Raw genomic sequence first — 21,914 nt, 5'->3', positions numbered from 1 at the left:
TGCCACAGGATAAAGCACCAGTGGCAGTGCTACCGCCAGGAGCAGAAAGGCTCAGGAACTTGATCCTTCACGACAGACCTCTTGCTTGTCACAAATTCATCAACATTCTCACGTCTTCAAGACGCAACTCAAGCAAGACCTACTATTGGCTGCTGGTGGGCGAGGGACGAAAGTAAATCACTCCTAGAGCAATCACTAACGTCACCATTGTCAAGGAAGACAAACGACTAATGGTATTGACTTCAGAAAGCAAAATGGACATACTTTCACTACATCAAGACTAACTCAGCTCATTAAGGACATATTAATAGTTGAATACAGATATAGTGATGATGCTAGTGGTGGGAATAATTAATTCTCTCTCTCTCTCTCTCTCTCTCTCTCTCTCTCTCTCTCTCTCTCTCTCTCTCTCTCTCTCTCTCTCTCTCTCTCTCTCTCTCATCTGTATATCTGTTTCCTTCAGGTATCAAGGTGGCACTCGCTCTCAGGAACACCTCTGCCTTCCAGTACGATCTGGGAGCGAACTTCTACGATAAGGTAAATAAGGGAGCCATGGTGATGATCACAAAGGTACCACGACTGCTGCAGCTACTAATAAAACACCAACAGCTACTACTACTGCTGTTACTTATACTATCCCTTCTACCCTAGCCGCTGCCGGAGTGTGCTGGCCACCCCTACGGCAGCGACCCCTACTGGGGGTGCTACGTCCGCCACCTCACCACAACCATGTACCACTACGCGGGCACCTGCAAGATGGGCCCCGCCTCGGACCCCTTCGCTGTCGTCGATCATCAGCTCAGGTGAGAGGCGAAGGGACATGATCTTGCGGCACAAGGAAGAAAAGTGCAAGTTGCAAAGCCACGGATAACCTCTTGTTTGCCCTTTCTTGTTTGTCCTTTAGTTTTTCGTTTTTCTGCCTTCGTTTATTTGGTTGCCTTAATTCTCTTCTGTCTGTCTTCATCTTTTTTTCATTATCTGCCCTCATTCTCTACTGCCTGCCTTTACAGATACTCTCGGTGAAAGCGAAAATGCATAAAAAAATGCAAGATTTTACTGGGTACCAAAGTCCGTGGGAATAAAAAGCAAAATTGAATTAGAAGAATTTACGGTGTAGCAAATACCTTTGCTTTGAAAGAAAATCTATTAAGTCAAGTCCTTCTGGAGGCGGCAAAGTACGCACACGACGGCTAATGAGTAACACGAAAAACAGGTGAATATTTTTGGTGGAAGATAACTTTTTATCTGACTACACACCAGACTGGAGGGCGCCAAAACACTGTCCATCCATCGGCTCTACTGCATTCCAAACGTCTGACGGAGGGCACACCCAACATCCCCAGCACGAAGTATCTTACGAGCCATAAAGAGGTAGTTTCGATGCAGATCACTTCTGACCTGCTTATCGAGCCACGAAAAGACTCCGCTCCGAGCGAAATTCATTGCTTAGCATCTAATGGCAATACCAGGGCCACTGACTTTTATCTTATTTTATTTATTCATTTATTTTTTTACAGTAAAGGAAGCAGGACATTGAGAAAAATGAGAAAAAAATAGTCCGCTAATCACTGCTCGTACAAAAGCAAGTAAAGATGAGTGGTCAAAAGAGAGATCAATTTCACGTGGAGAGGTGTCTTGATACTCTCCTCTTGAAAGAGGTCAAGTCGTAGGCAGAAGGAAATAGACGAGGGAAGGTTGTTCCAGAGTTTACCAGTGAAAGGGATCAAGGAATGAAGATGCTGGTTAACTCTTGCATAAAGTATTTGGAAAGTATAGGGATGAGCTAGAGTAGAAAGTGGAGTGCAGCGGGGCCGCGGAAGGGGGGGAGGAGGAAAAGAACAATTGGAGACGATTCAGAACGCCCAACCTCGAGGAAGCTGCTTAAGTAAGAGAGGAGATATGAAGTTTCCAGTTGAGATTCTGAGTTAAGGATAGACCGAGGATGTTTAGTGTAGAGGAAGGTGACAGCTGAGTGTTGTCGAAGAACAGAGGACAGATATTTGGAAGATTGTGTCGAGTTGATAGGTGGAGAAATTGAATTTTTGAGGCACTGAAAGGCAACAAGTTCCTCTTGCCCCAATCGGAAATGATAGCAAGGTCTGAGGTTAAGCGTTCTGCAGCCTCCAGTCTAGAATCTTGTAGTTCCTGTTGGGAGGGTCTTCTGTTGAAAGAAATTTAATAATGCAGAGTAGAGTCATCGGCGTACGAGTGGATAGGAGTTTGTTTTGGAAAGGTCATTAATGAACAACAGAAAGAGTGGGAGATAAGACAAAGCCCTGTGGGACACCACTGTTGATAGGTTTAGAGGACATCCCCTGAGATGCGGTAATCCTCACAAAGTCGCTGGAAGTTCTGTTGACGACTCACGAGGCACTGCATAAATAAGTGAATCCTTTAGGACTCCAAGTCTCTTGAGCCAAGATCATGGTACAGATGTACTCTATCCATGTGTATGGCGATGACATTGAGATCTGGGAAAATTTCACATGCCTTGATATAGTGCAGCGCAACGGCGGGGCACGTCAAGATGTCTGACAACGGACTGGCTTGGCTCACGGTGTTATGGATTAGTTCACTTAAAAGAGTATATAGCCTCAAAAAGACGACTGAGATCTTCAAGTCGGTTATACTCCCTGCCTTACTTAATGACTGTGATACATGGATAGAGAACAGAACGGAGAAGTGACAAAGAAAACTAATAAAAAACGGTATAAAAAACATCAATAGTACAATAAAAGGATACATAACATTGGGAGCCACACCAACAGCAATACCACCATTTTTTCTAATCCCTTCCCATCCCCGCTCTGGGTCTGTGGATTGCCTATGTGACTCCAGTTCTTTACTTTCAAAAAGTTACACCCTCAACCCTCTCCATTCCCTCACCTCACCCCATTGCTGTTTATTCTTATCTTTGGGTTACTTCTTCATCCTCCCACATGCAGGGAACATGGCTGGTGTGGTGGTGGTGTTGTAGGCCAACAGAACACACACTCACCCCCCATTCTCCCCCCCAGGGTCCGCGGGGTGTCCGGCCTACGCGTGGTGGACGCCTCCGTGATGCCTTTCGTCACCTCGGGCAACACCAACGCGGCCGTCATCATGGTGGCCGAGCGCGCCGCAGACCTCATCAAACAGCGGTGGCGGGCGTGAAGCCTGTGTGTTTACTATATAGTCACTGATTTTTTCTATGACACTGACAATACCGTAGGTAAAGTTAGGGCACACAGTAAGCTGCGCGTGGCCTCAATGCTCATCTCCGTCTCACTGACTGGCCCTTGAGGGTATGTTGGGTACAAACCGTTACACAGGGCACAGGACCAATGTGACATCCAGGCTACCACGGTTTACCTTCCCCAGGTATCCATCTATCATCCACCCCCAAAGGGAGGCTCCATTATCCTGCCAATGTTTGCACTGGCAGGCCAAGAATGTATTTATTTATGTGCTTAGCCTTGTCACCGACGCATCGACGCAACGATGTCCTCAGCGAGCCTTGACTGGACCCTTTGTTCTTTGCCTTAACGCCATTCCTTGACTCATAATTATTCCTGACGCCTTGACTTTGTCCTTCGCCTTGGCACGCCCCCACTTGGGTATGTCTCGATGGAAGCCTTCCGGAAGATGTCTTCTACTCGGCGTCTCAGGGCATTCGTGGCTGGACATGATTTTGTTCCTGGCCGGTAACTTGAATTATTTATAAATATAATCCTTGACATGGTTTCCTGTTTTTTTTTGTGTACGTTGCTTTCTGTTTTTATTGGTGTTTTGTTGTGTTTGTTGCTGTTGGTGGCGGTGGTGGTGGTGATGTTCCTGCTGCTGCTGCTGCTCTTGTTGTTAGTTGTATTAAACCCGCCTTAAACATCGACATTGTACATTTCCATACGTACACAACCCAAAAGTGTTCCTTATACAGTGCTGTGCGGGAGAAGTTGAGTCCTATTCCAACAACCTTTCCAATAGAACTCGTCGACAGCACGTAGACGCGACGGAAGCGAAACACATATGAAGTTCGGAAAAGAAGAAACGCCAAAAAAAACAACCGCTCACGAATGCGGCGTATATTGCAAGAAAAACAAAACAATAGAGGTGAGATATAAATATTTGGGATTCGATCAGCTGGTATACAAGACTGAGCGAGAACAAGAGTCGTAAGAAAGTAAAAACATGTACACAAATTTCGCCACAGGCCATGGAAAAAAAAAAAAAAAAAAAAAAAAAGCAGGCAGAGCAGGTGACCTTCAGCTTCGATCGGTGAAGTTGCGCAAAACCAAAATATATTATCGCTAAATTGTAGGCTACGCACCATTCCAGTTAGTACTAAAAAAAAAAAAAAAATAAAAAAAAAAATAAATAAATCGATAGCATTATATATTTGCCAACAGTTCACTTTTAAAACCTCCACTGTTTCCCTGTATGAGCGGGCGAGCAGCGACGGAGACACGGGCCCCCCGGGCAGGCGTGATCGTCTTCGTCGTAAAGATTTACCCCTTAATAGAGGACAAGGCTTAGGCCGAAAGGCGGCCCTGTAAGGAGGAGCGAGCAATTGAAAACTCGTTACGGGGGTTGGGATGCCTCCGCCGCCGCCACAGACACGAGTAACAGCCGTCGCGCAGCGACGGACACCGTACTTGCACCGGCACTTGCCGTGCGCATTTCTAGGGCACAGTACTCAAACCGTGCGGAAGCCGGGGGGAGAAATTTTGACCTGGTAAATGCCGATACGCGTCCGGCAAGAGCCGGTACGTGCAGAGACAGAGACGGCAGAGACACGGTAATGAAGAACATTGTACCGTCTCGGCACGGTTTCTCGTGATCAAGAATTCTGCCGGGCAGCTCTCGGAAAGTTATTGTCGGCTGCGGCTTTTTTGGCCGCTAGCCGGTACGTGCCGGCGTGGCAAGATGTGCGCTCGGTTACCGCCAACAAGTGACGATTTTTCCGTGGGCGTACCGAAGTAACCCAATTCGGCGCCAAGCACCGAGGGAGCAGAAGACGGGCGTCGACACGAGACGGTCGCCTTTGATTTGAGTGTGCCTTTCTTTTTTAGTGCGACTCCGCTCACTGTGTAATTATAGTTTAAGACTGTAAATATAGTATAAACTGAAACACTTTTTTAATATACCAGAGAGAGAAAGACAAAGGACAAGAACTCTGAAATAAACTAAGGCTTCCGCTCGCCCTATTGTATCTACATCACTTTAAGTAAAGGCTATTTTGTTATCTCACCAACTGAACTTGAATTGTGAAGCAGGCCACGGTAACACCGGCCCTGATGAGTGAGGTAACAGTCCGAGCCTAAAAACCAACAACGTATCAACCTCAATAACCACCTGAAAACTTGTAACACGCACACCCGTAAGAATTGGAGTTGCCGGTTACCCCTATCACCAACGCAGTTGGAGGAAAAAGGCCTCGTGTGACACAAGCTTTAATACATGGAAGGTGGTGAGGAAGGGAAATGGAAGAGATGTTATTGTTTGGAAGGGGAGTCCCTTTCCATATTGTGTATTTAGCGAAAGCTACACAGCAACTGACGCTCTCCTGCCGATACTCCCAGCTTGTCACTCCACGATGTTGCCGGCTTGCGTGTTCGTAACTCGACACCGTTCGTCACCAAAGATATTTCTTGTTCGTGATGAGAGGCGTTCGTGACCCGAGATTCCACCGTATTTGTCTTTGAATTAGCACCGCATTTCAAGAAACTGTTCATAGACGCAGTGGCTTCCTTTCCCTTCATGTGTCATTTCTTAATGCGCTGATATGCCGTATGATATTTTCACCACTGTGGAAAAAATTGGCAGGGAATCCACTTAAATCAAAGGTGGTAAGTTACCTGCTCCTATCTCTCTGGCCTTTTCTCTAAAATATGCTTCTCAAAATATGAAAATAATCAAGTTGGAGCACAGATCTGAAGGTGTGCTTTCGTCACTGGCTACTATTAAAAGGGACAGGCTGGTGATTTTAAACTGGCCAAGTTAAGAGTTGCCACAGCAAGGATTTGAAAGACGATCAAAATCCTCTTCATTGAGCTGCTAATCTTAATCCTGCAGTAATGAATTACCACTGCTTCTGTAATTAACCCGAGAACGTCGGCAGACCCTTTTCTGGGCTTTCACGAGTCGTGGCTGTGGTACGGTGGACCCTAAAAAGGGCTCACCATAAAACCCCTAATTCGAGCTAATTTTAGGCGTTGGTGGCATAGAGCAACCCACCATACATCCTCTAGGTCACAGTGGTGGGTGAGTGATCATGAGATGGGCTTTTTTGTCATAGGTGGTGCTGTAAGGTTATGGCAGATTGAATTAGCTATCCACACAGTATTCACTTTTCAAATTCTCTAAAGTAAACAACAAGCGACTCTCGGCTAGATGCCACGCGTCACAAGACTGTAATTTGCCGTTTCTCGGCCACTTCCCGGCTTTCCCATAGCCGAAGCCCACGGGTTAAATGAACACCAACAAATCAATGATAATAATATGCCATACAAAAAAAATGGATTATTTTCCACAACCACTATAACTGATGGTGTAAGAGTTGGCTTGTCCAGCTGCATTGGGATGACGCTGGCATGCTGTTGTGCAATATTTTGTAAGGGTTAGCTCACCACACCAAGCACTTATTAACTCCTATAAAGTGAGCTTTATATTACTCACATCATTATAAAATTTTACTTTCTATTTCGGCTAAGGAAGGATAGAACCTCAGATAAGAAAATGGCAGAGTCCTTGAGTGTCAGCACCAATGATCCTTCATGCATTTATTTTAATATTTCATAAATTATCTTGTTGTTAACATCGGCATTTTTCAGGCACCAATTACACATTATACTAGGTAGGATTCTGAAGTACTTGTAAACATATATATTAACCCATTATGACTGAAACTTACCAGGTGTGTGGTGTATCTTTCAGGCCACACTAAATGGTGAAAATTCCAAGGGTATATCTAATAATCCTCTACCCAGAGGTTTGGAAGTAACTTTTCTTCACCTACAACAGCCTATAGTCTTCCAAATATGTTGAGGTCGGTCTGGTGTAGGCTCCCGCTGGTCCTTTCTTCCCCTCTGCTCTGTCAACACCTATCTCTTCCTCTCATATGTAAGCTATAGGTAACATATGAGGGGAAAAAATAGGTGTTGGGACTGTGTGGCAGACCAGAGGGGAGAAATGGACCCGTGGGAGCCAATGCCAAAACGGACTCGACAACTTTGTTTCACATTAGACACCCCTGTCTGCACTCCTCAACCAAGCCTGATGGATCAAGCAAAAAATTAAATTTGGAGGTAAAAATAATTCCAAATCTTGTTCATATGAATTTTCTTACTGTACATTACTTAAAAATTACATTGGTAATATATGGTAAATATTTCTGTCTCTTATTATTGCATAATGGTGAGGAATGTAAAATAATGGATAACTAGGAGCTAAAATAAATCATGCAAATTCTTAGGAACCCTTGAGGTACAAACTACAATAAAATAGTTATTCATCATGTAAAGAACTGAACCATACAGGAGGATACTAAGAAAACGTTCACTTTACACTCAGCTTGCAGGGACTGAACCTCAACAACAGAGCTTCCCTTCCAAGATTCATAGTGAAGATGTTAAGATTTCCAGCAAATAACTAATTAAGAGATAGAACGAAAGAGTACCTCACAGAAAAATACCAGCTGAGGTACAGTTTATGCTGCTCTGCAAGATATCTTACAGTAACTAGAACAATGAAAGGGAACTGTTGTGTGATGAGAAGAAACACTGCCTCTAAGTGAAAGACAAATCATACCGAGGGGAGGGGGAGGGGAAGTGGGTATATACTATATAGCGCTTATTCCTCCTAAACATCTGAGCTTGTCATGGTGGCAGGAATGGAAAATAGTAGTCATGTCAATTTGTTGCATCTGTTTAACAAACAATACTGAAATTGTCTATCACAGCAGTGTAAACTTATGCAAAAAGGCAAATTGGATCAAAGCACTTTTTTTTTGCTGTCCTATCTCACCATCAATCACTGGTGACCCTTACAGGACTGAGTCAACTCACACTCCTGTTTCACCTGAGAGAAAATCAGCATGACAGTTAAAGGAGCCTGAGATATTACACAGGGGTACTAGGGAGTAAAAATAAACAAAAGACAACAATTAATGTTATAAAATGCAGTCCCTTCTTAACCTAGGCTAGAAAATATGAAGCCATTAACTACTGATTATGCACAGATCACTAAAAGGTCCCAGGAGATCCATCTGAGCCCTCGGAAGTAATGGTTAGCCAGGGAAAATGAGAGGGAAGATCTCCACTGCATCTACTGCTCTAAGATGAAATACTCTAACCTTAAAACAAGCAATTGATTATGAACTTCATCCTTTCCTATTTCCCTTCCTTAGACCTATGGCACGATAGAATGTTCCTGCGTTCATATAAGCCACACTCAACTCTCCAGCCTGAGAGCTGTTCAATCCTCTCTTTATCCTAAAATTAATAGCACCACTGTATATATGAGTGTAGCTTAGCATGCTTATGTAATAATTATAGTGAATATCCATCCACCCACACATTTGAACTTGTAAATCTCGCGGGACAAAAAAAAAAAAACAATAAAAAAAAAACTATGCTATGAAAATGATGTGAAAGTATGTGATAAGCATATAGATGATGAAACTAAAAATACTGTAAACATATTCTTGTCAAATGTGACTACAGTTTTATACTTCCAAAGACAGGCAACAAAGTTCCTGTTATTGTAATATCTTTGCAACATGTAAAAATAGGTTATATATCAAATGATATGTTTAAAATGGACACGTATATATATGGAAAATTATATGGATAGAATATAAACACATACAAACAAACACATACATACACAGAAAATAAAGCCAAGAAATGCATTCAAATAAAATGACTACCTGATGCTGAAGAAAACAGGAATATAGGAAGACACATGTGGTAACAATGACTATAAAAGTAGGACACAGAAAGCAAAACCCTTTGTACTCCTTGAAGGAAAGAAATCTACCAGGCTGCAGGTGTCTGGTCAGCAGACTGGCCTTACTTCTTCTTGGAGTAGAACTTGGTGTTGAGGAGATGCAGTAGCAAGTTAACATTCACCTTCACCTTGGAGAACATCTTCTTGACACTCATACCCTCATACTGCAGCTGAAGAAGTTCCTGCACAGAAACAAAAATTATCTAATTAAACTGAGGTTGCTTGTTCTTACCTGCAGAGGAAATGCAGACCAAAAGACCATTCCATCCATGACTAGTCTTCCCACATCTGAGCAACCTTAAAGAATTTCTAACAGTAACACAGTTCTATGCAGCCTACATTCACTTTCCCAAAAAATCTTTTATCTCTGGTTAGTAATTCATATATCTGAACTACACATTGTGACACTTTCCTCAGTGGTTCTACTTCCATCCTGCTAAGGACCTGTTATATTGTCTCCGCCTGAATAACCCACTCAGTTACTGACTTTCCTCACACATGGGCAGGTGAAGCTTCACTCACCTGAATATCAATCTCCACATTCTCCATAGTGACACCCATCAGCTTGGCCTGGATGTGGAACACGCCTGTGGTGGCCAGAGGGGTGATCTCAAACAGGAGGTTCTTCTGCTGGCAATCAGGCAAATCCTCCACCTCCAGCAGGACACCCTTCTCCATGAGTCTAGCAGCAGTGTACTTCAGGGCCTGCTTGTTGCGTCCTTTGTTTCCATTCAGGCTCTGGTGCACATTTCTGTGATAGAAAAGTTACCAAATTATGTTTTTTCTTTCCGACTTTTTATGTGATAAACCTGCCACCCATTGTTTCCGGCATTTGATTAAAACTGATGTTTTCATGCACAGCTTTCCTACGAGAAGGTTGACGGATGTCGCCACCTTGAACTATAACTACCTGACCCGCTTTGGGAAGTTGGTCGGGGGCCAGATAATGGTGCTTCGCACTCACTCAGAATGTCCCCATATATATATTACAACTTGCAGGTTCAAATAATTATGTGAGCATGTATTTTTTATATTTATCAGCAAATGATTGAAACTGATAACAGATGACAGAAGGCTGCCTCTCATGGTAAAAATAAAGAATGGGAATTACTTTGTTTACATATACTCCTCATTATAAAGTATTCTCTTAACAGTTACAATAACCATGATTTTGTCATATCTATACACAAAAATGTGTAAGGATTAAAAAAGAAAGAATTCATTCACACACTTGTTTCTAGCAGCAATGTTTGAAAGGCAGGTCTTGAGGTAGGTCTGATAGGACTGTAGTTGCTCCTTATAGAATGCTTTCTTGTTCTCCAGCTGTTTGGCAGTCCCAAGAAGTCTTTGTAACTCCTGCCAGGGGAAAGATATTATTCATAAGAAAAAATATTGGAATTCCATGTGTTCCTCAGGAAGCTGAGGTTAAGCAAAGATGTTAAGTACATACTCAATAGCCACAGAGGTGTCCAGATATTTTACATATGCTCCATTTCCTCCCTTAAAGGTACTTGGGCTTGTTACTTCCTTAGAATGCATGTAAAGCTTAATGGTAGAGGCAAAATTGAAAATATAAATACTGTATATAAATGCATCACCAGATATAAAAAGGATAGATCAAAAGCAAAGGAAAAGATGAACAATGCAAAACTCTTTACTAGAAGCAACTAATTCTTTAAAGTAACATGATTTCTCATTCATGTTCTTGGCTAATATGCAAATAACAAAGTAAAAAAGAAAACTGAGTGACAGAACTAGTGATGAAACTAATGTACATGTAATACTAATGCAGACAATGAAGATCAAGGGGACAATAATCTTAACAGATGTATCAAACAACAACTGTAATTATGGTGACATGCGGCATCAAGGGCAGGACCACGTACCATTCTCCTGGATATCCTGTGCTGCCGCTGGTTCACTATGTCTGCTGCGATGGCGTTCAGGAGGCTTTGGTAGTTGGTGGTGCGGGAGGCCAGGCCTTGGTTCTCCAGGCGCCGCAGATTGTGGCTCAGGCGTGTCTTCACCTCATGCAGACTCACCCTGGCAAAGGCAGGTTCTCCTTAACTCGTATTACTCATACACACTGTGTTAAGGTGTTCCCCAACTTGTAAACATCATTCTTATAGAACTATTAGTGGGTAGTAATTAATGCATTCTAAAAAATTAAACTGATGTATAAGACTGATTTCAAAATAAAGCTTGATGAACAATTCTAATTTTGACAATACTGAATTTATGTTGGAAATTTTTCCACAGTATGTACTTGTTTTCCTATATGTGAATATCACATGCAAAGGTGCATACGAAGTGGTGAACATACCCTATAGGAATCAAAAAAACAACTGACAATAAGACTGAGTGATGGATGAAAATCTTTTTAAACCGTTTGGAACTGAAGCAAAGTAAAACTTGGCCACTATGACACTTGTGTCTTACTAACTTTATCTCAATAAACATTTCATTTACACATCACTGAAAGAGATAACCTTAGTTTAATAATCTATTGTCTATGCCTTCTTACATTTTATCACATATTAACCTCACACAGGGCTCATCTAACTCACAGTCTTACCTGGTCTCAGAAAGGAAGGATGGAGAGCGGTTGAGTGCTGCGTGGTTGAGCTTGGCCTGGTGTTCCTGCTGCGCTCGTATCAGCATGATGGCGCGATACTTTTCCTCATCAGGGCCTCGCGTTGGGCTGACTACCAGCTCCCCGATGGCATTCCCATCAACACAGCGGATCACATCCACCAACAGCTGCTTGGTTCTATCATCAGAACAAATTAGAAAAATTTTACATGAAAAATCAGTAAAAAAATTGGAATAAGACAAAGAATATGTTTAATTAAAAAATGTGGCAAAGGTCTCATAACAAAGTGGAACATGTGCTACATCTTGAAGATGCAAAGGCAGATGTTTGTGGGATGACAAAACTAAAAATAACTATTTGAGAGGAGCAAGACTGGCACAGGCATGTATGCAAATACATAAATATTGAAACGTATGGTGAAGATGCTAGATATATGGTTTAATAGGACTACGGGTAATGTGAGCAGAACTAATACTGGGAACATAGTTAACAATACAAATGTATGCACAAAATGAGGATAAATTAAAGAGATACGGACATGGGGAATACACAGGTATATTTAAGGAAACTTGAAATGAGTTAATCAGGAATAAAAGAAACTAAGTAGGTGCTATAATGCTTCAAAGTACTTAGTGCTGGTAGTGAATGCTGAACATATATACTATAGGAAGAATACTCGCATGGAATTTGTAATGCATTTTTTCACCACAGAATGATACATCTGTATACATATGTAGATAATAAGGATCATAAGTAAGGCAACAGGAAGCTGAAAAATAAGAGTATCTCCCCAGGGAAAATGTTGACACATTCCTCAAGTTTGACAATGAATGGAAATTATTAAGTAGTGTGAATATGTAATGTATATGAAGAGTGAGAGCAATTGTGGCAAGGAGCAAAGTTAGGGACACTTGAAAGGAATGGATCAATAGTATGTAGTTGCGAGTGAAGTGGTATGTGCAATGAAAAAGTTTATACATAATACACTTTAAAAGAGTCGAATGGGGAAGGAGAACTGTAATTATGCTAAAAACAGTGAGATAGAATAGAGTAGAATATGCTATATAAGAAGATAAAAAACCTGCACTATGGTACTTATTCTAGACATGTATTCTGTATTAGAATGAAGCCATGGGGACACTTAGAGGGCCATGGAGATGAATGACGATTGTTAGCAATATGGCATCAATAAAAAAATAAAAATAAATACAAAAATAAAAAAAATCAGGAAACATGAAGACGAAGACCAACAGTTCAGATTTTGTGCCAGCAGAATAGGAAGAAAAATTAACTACAAAACAAAACTGACAGAATCCCTAAACCAAATGATACAACCAAACACATTACACAGCATTCATCCCACTCACACGAAGATGCAGAGCAAGTGATCCACTAAGAGTCTGTACACTGACCGCTAAGAACCAAAACCCATCACTGGCAATGCTACCTACCTGTTAAAGAGCTTGTTGCCATCTTTGGGTTCCTTGTCCTCTGTGGTCGTGGTCATGTCAAACTTGTTGGTGAGTGCTAGACAGAGCTCCATGCGACCCAGAGTTGCAGTGCCGGACTCTGAGGAGGAGGGGTGAATAGAGGGGTTCAGGCCTTTCCCTTATCATGTGACATTTCAGCTGAGAAATTATGGTTTAAGTCAATCATCAAACAGCTTTAATTTGCCAAGCTTCCCTGTGTCTATTGTACACTACGGTGGCTGAAAACAAGTGTGTGTTGTTTCTCACCCATGGCCTCCCCAACGAGGGCATGCACTGAGGGCCGCTCCCCGAGCTCAGCCAAGACGTCGTGAAGGGGGTCACCTTGGTCTGGCGCCAGAATCTCCTTGTGGTCCAGAAGCAATTGGTGTGTTTCACATATTTCCTGAAGAGTAGAAAAATACCAGTGATTTTACATTCTGGCTTGTGAGTATTTCTACCAATTCAAAAAAAAGATGATTTTGTAATAGGAGTTGCAGAGGGACATCTTACTGAATACACAAGACACAAAATAAGTATACACCAAGTATGTCTAGGGCATGCAGATTGTTGAGGAATACATTCTTTAACCTAATAAAATGTTACAATTCATTTCCACCACTATGTAATACCACATATGAAAGGATAATAATTTTACATCAATAGTATATCAGAATAATCTCATACTTTCCCTCAAGGTATTAGATAAGAAGATAAAATGTATTGGTGACACCTTAAACAACTAAGTTATGTAAAATAGACAATTATTGACATGAGGTAGTATTAAAATTTATGATAATGATACTTTGCTCAATGGATGGTGTCATAATCAATGGGCCCAGGCTTTTTGTCCATGGGCAGGAGCCCTGGAGAACTAGCTGCATCTCAAGGGCTACCATAAGAATTAATTGTGGAAGCTAGGCCCTACCTCGCCTTTATGAGGTGGCCTTGTTATCACTTTGTGTCTATGCATACACTTTATGTAGAACTGACATGGATGTTGCATATATACACTTCAGGAAAACTAAATCCAACAAAAGTAATACACGTCAATATTCCTATTTCAAGAATATCAACCCCTAAGTGAGGAAAAATAGATAAAAAACACACAGTTCCTTACTCTGAAGTGATAATGAAACAAAATGACATGATTTTTACAGTTCCAACCAGCTCAGACCAGCACAGTGAAATCCTCAACCAGAACAACCAAGGCCAGCAGTTAAGTAAAGTTTCATTGCTAAACATGGATAATAAATGTCCCCAAGCACATGGCAATCAAGGCTGGCTCTTACCTGGACTGTGATGTAGATGGTGGGCTTGACAATGAGTGTTGCCTCAGAGTACTGTGTCACATTGTACACCACCTCAGGCTCATCCACCTCACAGCACTGCCGGAAGAAGCTCTTGAACTTCTCATGGCACTCCACAATGAAGGGATTGAGGCACTTGAGGTGTGATGCCTCGTCCCCAAAGCCTGGAGAAAGGAAGGGTTACTTCAGCGCCTACCAAAGCACTGTGGAATCCTGGTAAAATTAAGGAACCAGTACGTAGAAATTCAAGGTCTACATAATTAAATGGACTTTGGAAATCCTGTTAAAGTAAGTAACTCAACAGCATGCAGATTCAAGGCCTACCTTATCAAGTGAAAACCCTATAAATGCTGTTAAAATAAGGAAATCAGCAAAGCATATTCAAAGTTTACCTAATTAAATAGAAACTGCATGGATCCAGATAAAATAAGGAGCTCAGCATCATACAGAATCATACACACGAAATAAAGAAAATCAGACGGTTCCACAGCACAAACACCAGAAACTAACAGTAAGTATTGACTGCCACATATGATGAAAATACTTCTTTCTATTCGAACAGCTTTCATACATAACATATATATATATATATATATATATATATATATATATATATATATATATATATATATATATATATATATATATATATATATATATATATATATATATATATATATATATATATATATATATATATATATATATATATATATATATATATATATATGTGTGAGATGGAGAGAATATTTCAAAAACTTCATGAATTTTAAAGATGGAGGTCCAGAGGTAATTTTGAGTGGAGGTAGAGGAGGAGTATATACAGAAGTATAACATATGAAGAGGTAAATCAAGCAATGAAAAGATTAAAAAAATGGAAAGGCAGCAGGAATTGATGGAATTACAGCAGAAATGTTGGAGTGTGGAGATGGTGTAGTTATTAAATGGATGGTCAAGATATGTGAAGTGGCATGGGAGGGGGGGAGGGAGCAGAATGGACAAAAGCCATCATTGTCCCAGTTTACAAGGGGAAGGGCAGGAGAGGGGAGTGTGGGGAGCTATAGAGGTATAAATCTGTTGAGTATACCCAGAAAGGTATATGGAAGTCATAATAGAGAGGGAGCAAAGACTTGCAGAAGAGAAAATCAGTGAAGAACAAGGAGGCTTCAGGAAGGGAAGGGGATGTGTGGATCAGATATTTTCCTTCAGGATGGTAGTTGAAAAAATATTAGCAAAAGGAAAAAAACTATATGCTGCCTTCATGGATTTAGAAAAAGCTTATGACAGTCGATTGGCTGGCATTGTGGGACGTTTTAAAGATATATGGTGTGGGAGGGAAACTGCTAAATGCAATAAAGTCTTTATGAAGATGAATTCGCATGTGTCAAAATTAGTGGAGAAAAAAGTGAACACAGAGATATATGGATGGTGTTATGAGAGAAATGAAGGGCAAGGTTGGGGAAGTTGGAGTAAAAAATGTACACTGAGGGAAGGAAGCGGGTGCTGAATTCAATCTTATTTGCTGATGACACAGTGCTCATTGCAGAAAATGAAAGTGACTTACAAAATTTGGTCACAGTTTTTGATAATGTATGTAAAAGGAGAAAAAGCAAAAGTGTCAAAGAACAAAAGTTGAGAGTTGAGGTGAGAGGAGAAGTGAGGTTGTGTTTGTATGCCCACATAGTGGGATATAAAAAAAAAAAAAAATGAAAAAATATAATTTTGAATGGTAAAGAAATGGAGGAGGTTAATGAGTTATGAGGGTCAGTTTGGTAAGCATGTGGTGGCAACAGAAAAAAAGAAGGAAGAAGGGTGGTAGGGTCTTTGGGACGTATCATGAATGGCAGAAGTGTGAACATGGAGGTAAAGAGGGATTTGAGAAATACAGTAATAGTACCAACCCTCACATATGCAAGTGAAACATGGGCCTGGAATGAGAGCCAGAGGTCTAGGGTGCAGGCAGTGGAAATGAGTTATTTGAGGAGTGCATGTGGTGTGAGTAGAATGGATGGAATGAGTAATGAAAGTGTGTATGAGCGTTTTGGAATGTGTCACGTGGGTGAAGGGAAGAAGTGTGGAGTGGTGGAGAAAGTTAAACGAGACTTTAAAGTGGTTTGGCCACATGGAGCAAATGGAGGAGAGTAAGATGACCAGGAGGGTGTATGTGAGTGAGACAAAGGGAGGGAATGTTAGAGGATGACCTCCAATGATATGGAGATAGGGTGCAGGAGTATGTCAGGGAGATGGGTGAAAGATCCTTGAGAAACTTTGAGCAGGCAAAGAGGGAGTGTCTGGATAGAGAGAGATGGAAACTCTTCTGCCGTGGCCATCCCCTGGTGGGAGCTCCTAGGAGCAGGAGCCAAAGATGAATGAATATATATATATATATATATATATATATATATATATATATATATATATATATATATATATATATATATATATATATATATATATATATATATATATATATATATATATATATATATAAAACAAGACAGGGCCTCTGACCCTTCTTGGAGGCAGCAAATTGGAGGATCTTGGCAATGCTGGCCAGGTTGCGTCGCTGGTTGTTGTTCAGCTTCTGGTCTGGAGCAACAGTCACAATGTCAAAGGCATCAGGTGCCACAATGGCCGAGTTGATGTATCGGTAATAGACCAGGTTCCCCACCACCTGTAACATGTGAGACACCAAGAGCTATGAGTGGCTGTCTTTGAATTTGATGTATGTGATCACCATCATGTTGCCCAATTTCTTAGTTAAAATAACCTTCATCAAAAGCAGGTTCAAATACATTGTGCAAAAGAGGATGAAAACAAGTCACAGGAGGATAGTTCACCCAGTGATATGGGCACCTAACATTTGAATGTATGCTTAAGACAGAGATTACAAATGAGTCCCATCTATACCTTTAATAGATAATAAACCAGAAAATTCAATACTAAATGAAGTAAATAAGGGTATACAGACATTGTAGATATTTCAACAGGAAACTGAAAATACTCTCCAAAATAGAGGGACAAATTTTCTGTAAATTTGAGATTCTGTGCCCATCCACCACATGCCTCTCCAGCACAATCTCTCCACAAAGGCCTCACCTTAAGTATCTCCTTCTCAGGGATGTGTGGGAACCGCCTTTGTAGAGCATTTTGCATCACCCGGGCCATGTACAACATAGCATAAGGGATCATGTCTCTGCTGGAAGTGATCTGGTCACAGAAGGCCTGGGTAACCTCCTTCAGGGTGGTGATGGCCTGGGCCAGCCTTTTTTGTACCTCAGGGTACTGCAAGGCCTGCTCCTGGCTGACTGAATAGGGCAGACCACTGGAAAAGAATAGTTATTTTTATTATATCTACATCTCCAATGCCCTGCTCCCTTATGAGGATGGCCAGGAAAGGCTTTCCCTGTTCCAGCACTCCCTCTTAGCACACTCAGGCCCTCACCCACCAACTCTCTCTCCAATACTCGTGCACTCATTTGATCCATTTCAATGGTGGTTTGACCCTGACACCTTATCCCTCAATCTTCTTCTCTGCCTTATTAATCCCTGACGGGGTCGGCCACTCTTATATGTTGTCGCCAGTAACTGCTGTCTTGTGCGTCCTGTTCTTCAAGTCCCAGTTGCTCCATGTCTCTCTGGACTCCATCTCTCCACCTCAGTCTCTGTCATCCTCTCATCCTCCTCCCCTCCACTTGCTTCCTCCATGCCAACTTTGCAGGGTTTGCCTCCTACATTCTAGTTAGATGGCCATACCATCTCAAGCATGCCTCTCTTGCCTTCTCCGAGATTAACACAACTCCTGCTTCTGCTCTGATGTCCTCATTTTTTCTTCTTTCTCTCAAAGATATACCCATCAGCCATCGCAGCATTCTCATCTCTGTCCTCTCCAGTTGTTTCTCCTCCTTTTTCCTCAGTGCCCATGCTTCTGCACCATACAACAGCACTGGTCTTACTAATGTTGTATAAATCTTTACTCTCAGTTTTACTGGAATCTTTTTGTCACAGATCACACTGCTCACTTCTCTCCATTTCACCCATCATGCACTTATCCGACTTCGTATGTCTAGCTCACCTTATCCCTCAAATCTGCCATTATATACTTTCTTCACAAAATTATTCCTATTCGTTTATATCACATACTTAAATTCAATCCCTTTCTCCATCCTCTCTTTCCCCAACAATATCTTAGTCATACTCTCTGCCCCAAGTCTGAATGGCTTAGCAAAATTAATCTCCCATCTGGTGCAGTGGCAGTATTATAACCAATGAAGTCAATCAATATTTTTTATTCTGTTCATGGCTTACCCATTTTTGTGAATGAGAAGCTATGAACAATCACATCAGCATCCCTCAGTCCTACACAGGACTAACCTATCCTCTTTGCACTTATATTATGATAGTATTACCATCAATGAAACAACTCACACCAACAACCTCTCTTCCCTACACAATGGCACCACTCTATCCCAGTGCCTCACCTGGCCTGTCCTGAGTTCATCTCCAGCTGGTTGACCCAAGTCTTGTAAATCTCAACTGGATTAGTGTTAGTCAGCATACTATTGTTGGTCAGCACCTGCAAGGGAAAGGATGTAAAATAATATATATTAAGGACTTAAATGTCAAATATCATATCGTGATTCTCTTACAGCTCTACTTTTGTTACCAAAGTCATTCCAATCAACTTCATATTTCAACATGACTGTACCACCAATGTAAACTTTCCTGCTGATTAAATGACTTCTGTATTTTACATCCATCCAACACCTATAGATTTTTTTTACCAAGAAATATAACCCCACTGTATTACATGATAGTCTACAACTATATTACAATGGTATATATCACATGAGTACCATAAAAAATTATGTTGTACACATATAGCTATTACAAGTACAGTAAACATCTTTAGCCATGTGATACACAGCTATAGAGAATGGAGGTTGATAAAACAAAAATGATGAAGGATAAAAAATAAATAAAAAATTAAGCTCAGGAAATTCACAGCCATTACTAATTAAAAAATATTGCTACTTTAAATCATATCTATCTACAGTACAATAATTAGAACTTGGAGCAATTTCAAATTCACACAATTCAAATTTTCATGTGCAAACCATAAAACTATAGCAATACTACAATACTAATTCCTTTTAGTTGTGTATACAGTAGCAGAAAATACAGCTATTGACAAGGAGTATGGAAATGATGCCCTGCGCATGTATTCCCACCTTGTGTATGAGGGGACCCAGCATGTCCCTGAGGGAGGCCTGGCCAGCACCCCGCCTGTTGAAGGACACGATCATCTTCACCACCAGAGGGTTGCCTGACACTATGTCACTCAGACGCAGCACCTTGCACCTGCACCACACAGAGAACAACTGGCTCTAGAGACATAATAATGGAGTACAAAGTGGCATGGTTATGATGAAAATTTTACAATATCGTCTGATCATCTACATTACCTCGATACACCATAGCAGAAAACTTGCAAACTTTGAAGCATAGTGTATATCAAGGATGTAAGTGACACCCTACAATTTTCTTTTCATACATAGGGCCCTTAATCCTTACACAATTAGGCCTCATTCACACGAGGCCACCAGTGGTCATCACTGGTTACCCCACTGTGAAAAGGCCGGGAAACTGCAAGCAACTAGTGACCACCATCAACTCGTGATAATCCCCTTACATGACTGTCAGTTGCAAGAATGGCATCAAACAAGGAGCTTTTCTTTGTTCTGCTGGCCAAGAAAAAGAAGCGATGCCCTAAAAGAAGAAGAATGCACAGTGACAGTATCGTAACCAATGAGGTTCATCCAAGGTGCATTTTTTACTATGCGTAGAGTTCCCTTGTTTTGGGGTATTGGGAAGAGAGCAATACGGCTACCCTCTGACTGGGAGGGTAGCCTAACCCATCCTCACCTTCACGTGGTGCACACTATTAGTATACCCTGCGGGGTAGAACCAACGGGGAGGGGGGCAGCGAACATTAGCTGTCTTGTTTTTAATCCTTTTAGCCCAGACGAGGAGCAAGTCTCCATAATACCACATTGGACTGGCCACCAAGAAAGTATAACATATGAAGAAGTATATCAAGCAATAAAAAGATTAAAAAATGGAAAGGCAGCAGAAATGTTGGAGTGTGGAGATGTAGTTATTAAATGGATGGTCAAAATATGTGAAGTGGCATGAGGGAGGAGGGCAGCAGACTGGACAAAAGCCATCATTGTCCCAGTTTACAAGGGGAAGGGCAGGAGAGGGGAGTGTGGGAGCTATAGAGGTATAAGTCTGCTGAGTATACCCAGGAAGGTATATGGCAAAGTCATAATAGAGAGGGTGCAAAGACTTGCAAAAGAGAAAATCAGTGAAGAACAAGGAGGCTTCAGGAAGGGAAGGGGATGTGTGGGTCAGATATTTTCCTGCAGGATGGTAGTAGAAAAAATATTAACAAAAGGAAAAAACTATACGCTGCCTTCATGGATCTAGAACAGGTGCTAACAAATGTTATTATACAGTGTCATATCTACAATGCATGGGTGAGCCAGGAAAGCAACTTGAAGAGAACACCATCAACAACAAGAAGATAGACAATCTGTTCATCGGCGTCTGTGACGCCAATGAAAAGCTTATGACAGAGTCGATTGGCTGGCATTGTGGGACGTTTTAAAGATATATGGTGTGAAAGGAAAACTGATAAATGCAATAAAGTCTTTCTATGAAGATGCATCAACATGTGTCAAAATTAGTGGAGAAAAAAGTGAACACTGAGATAAAAGTGGGCTTGAGGCAGGGGTGTGTCATGTCACCATGGTTGTTCAATATTTATATGGATGGTGTTATGAGAGAAATGAAGGGCAAGGTTGGGGAAGTTGGAGTACAGAGGGAAGGAAGTGGGTGCTGAATTCAATCTTATTTGCTGCTGACACAGTGCTCATTGCAGAAAATGAAAGTGACTTACAAAATTTGGTCAGTGTTTTGATAATGTATGTAAAAGGAGAAAGCTGAAAGTAAATGTCAACAAAAGTGAAGTGATGGCTTGTGAGCAGAGTAGAAGTGAGGTTGTGGATTTTGTATGCCCATATAGAGTGGGAATTGAATATGAAAAAGAATGCAAAATAATTTTGAATGGTGAAGAAATGGAGGAGGTTAATGAGTTTAAATACCTTGGATCAGTTATGTGTAAGCATGGTGGTACAGAAGGAGAGACAAGAGAAAGGGCATTGCAAGGAAGAAAAGTGGTAGGGTCTTTGGGACATATCATGAATGGCAGAAGTGTGAGAATGAAAGAGAGATTTGAGAAATACAGTAATAGTACCAACCCTCGCATATGCAAGCGAAACATGGGCCTAGAATGAAAGCCAGAGGTCTAGAGTGCAGGCAGTGGAAATGAGTTATTTGAAGAGTGCATGTGGTGTGAGTAGAATGGATGGAATGAGTAATGAAAGTGTGTATGAGTGTTTTAGAATGTGTTACGTGGGTGAAGGGAAGACTTTAAAGTGGTTTGGCCACATGGAGCGAATGGAGGAGAGTAAGATGACCAGGAGGGTGTATGTGAGT

At 41.3% G+C, this 21,914-nt stretch overlaps 2 protein-coding genes and 1 long non-coding RNA gene across 4 annotated transcripts in view; 2 read left to right on the top strand and 1 right to left on the bottom strand.

Moving 5' to 3' along the window:
• Positions 1–3,895, top strand: part of LOC126982617 (glucose dehydrogenase [FAD, quinone]-like) — a 33,796-nt gene extending 29,901 nt beyond the window's left edge. Inside the window, exon 13 of the mRNA XM_050834809.1 lies at positions 3,018–3,895. Within this exon, the coding sequence (XP_050690766.1) occupies positions 3,018–3,153 (136 nt within the window). The 3' untranslated portion in view covers positions 3,154–3,895. The remainder of the gene's footprint in view (positions 1–3,017) is intronic.
• A 2,373-nt stretch (positions 3,896–6,268) lies between these two features.
• On the top strand, positions 6,269–11,718 carry LOC126982616 (uncharacterized). Its single transcript, XR_007735270.1, has 4 exons — positions 6,269–7,283; positions 10,309–10,492; positions 10,812–11,041; positions 11,571–11,718. It is a non-coding gene; the product is annotated as an uncharacterized LOC126982616 (long non-coding RNA).
• The window catches only part of LOC126982610 (ras GTPase-activating-like protein IQGAP1), a 56,802-nt gene continuing 42,188 nt past the window's right edge, over positions 7,301–21,914 (bottom strand). For both annotated transcript variants that reach the window (XM_050834802.1, XM_050834803.1), the window contains 12 exons: positions 19,586–19,715; positions 18,836–18,930; positions 17,454–17,679; positions 16,866–17,028; positions 14,337–14,518; positions 13,315–13,450; positions 13,030–13,147; positions 11,561–11,755; positions 10,872–11,028; positions 10,217–10,341; positions 9,508–9,736; positions 7,301–9,167 (listed from right to left, as the gene is read on the bottom strand). In XM_050834802.1, the coding sequence (XP_050690759.1) occupies positions 9,048–9,167; positions 9,508–9,736; positions 10,217–10,341; positions 10,872–11,028; positions 11,561–11,755; positions 13,030–13,147; positions 13,315–13,450; positions 14,337–14,518; positions 16,866–17,028; positions 17,454–17,679; positions 18,836–18,930; positions 19,586–19,715 (1,876 nt within the window). In that variant the 3' untranslated portion in view covers positions 7,301–9,047. The remainder of the gene's footprint in view (positions 9,168–9,507; positions 9,737–10,216; positions 10,342–10,871; positions 11,029–11,560; positions 11,756–13,029; positions 13,148–13,314; positions 13,451–14,336; positions 14,519–16,865; positions 17,029–17,453; positions 17,680–18,835; positions 18,931–19,585; positions 19,716–21,914) is intronic.

This window comes from Eriocheir sinensis, chromosome 51 (genome assembly GCF_024679095.1).
Source record: "Eriocheir sinensis breed Jianghai 21 chromosome 51, ASM2467909v1, whole genome shotgun sequence".
NCBI classification, from domain to species: domain Eukaryota; kingdom Metazoa; phylum Arthropoda; class Malacostraca; order Decapoda; family Varunidae; genus Eriocheir; species Eriocheir sinensis.
This window is presented reverse-complemented; position numbering and strand designations above follow the sequence as displayed.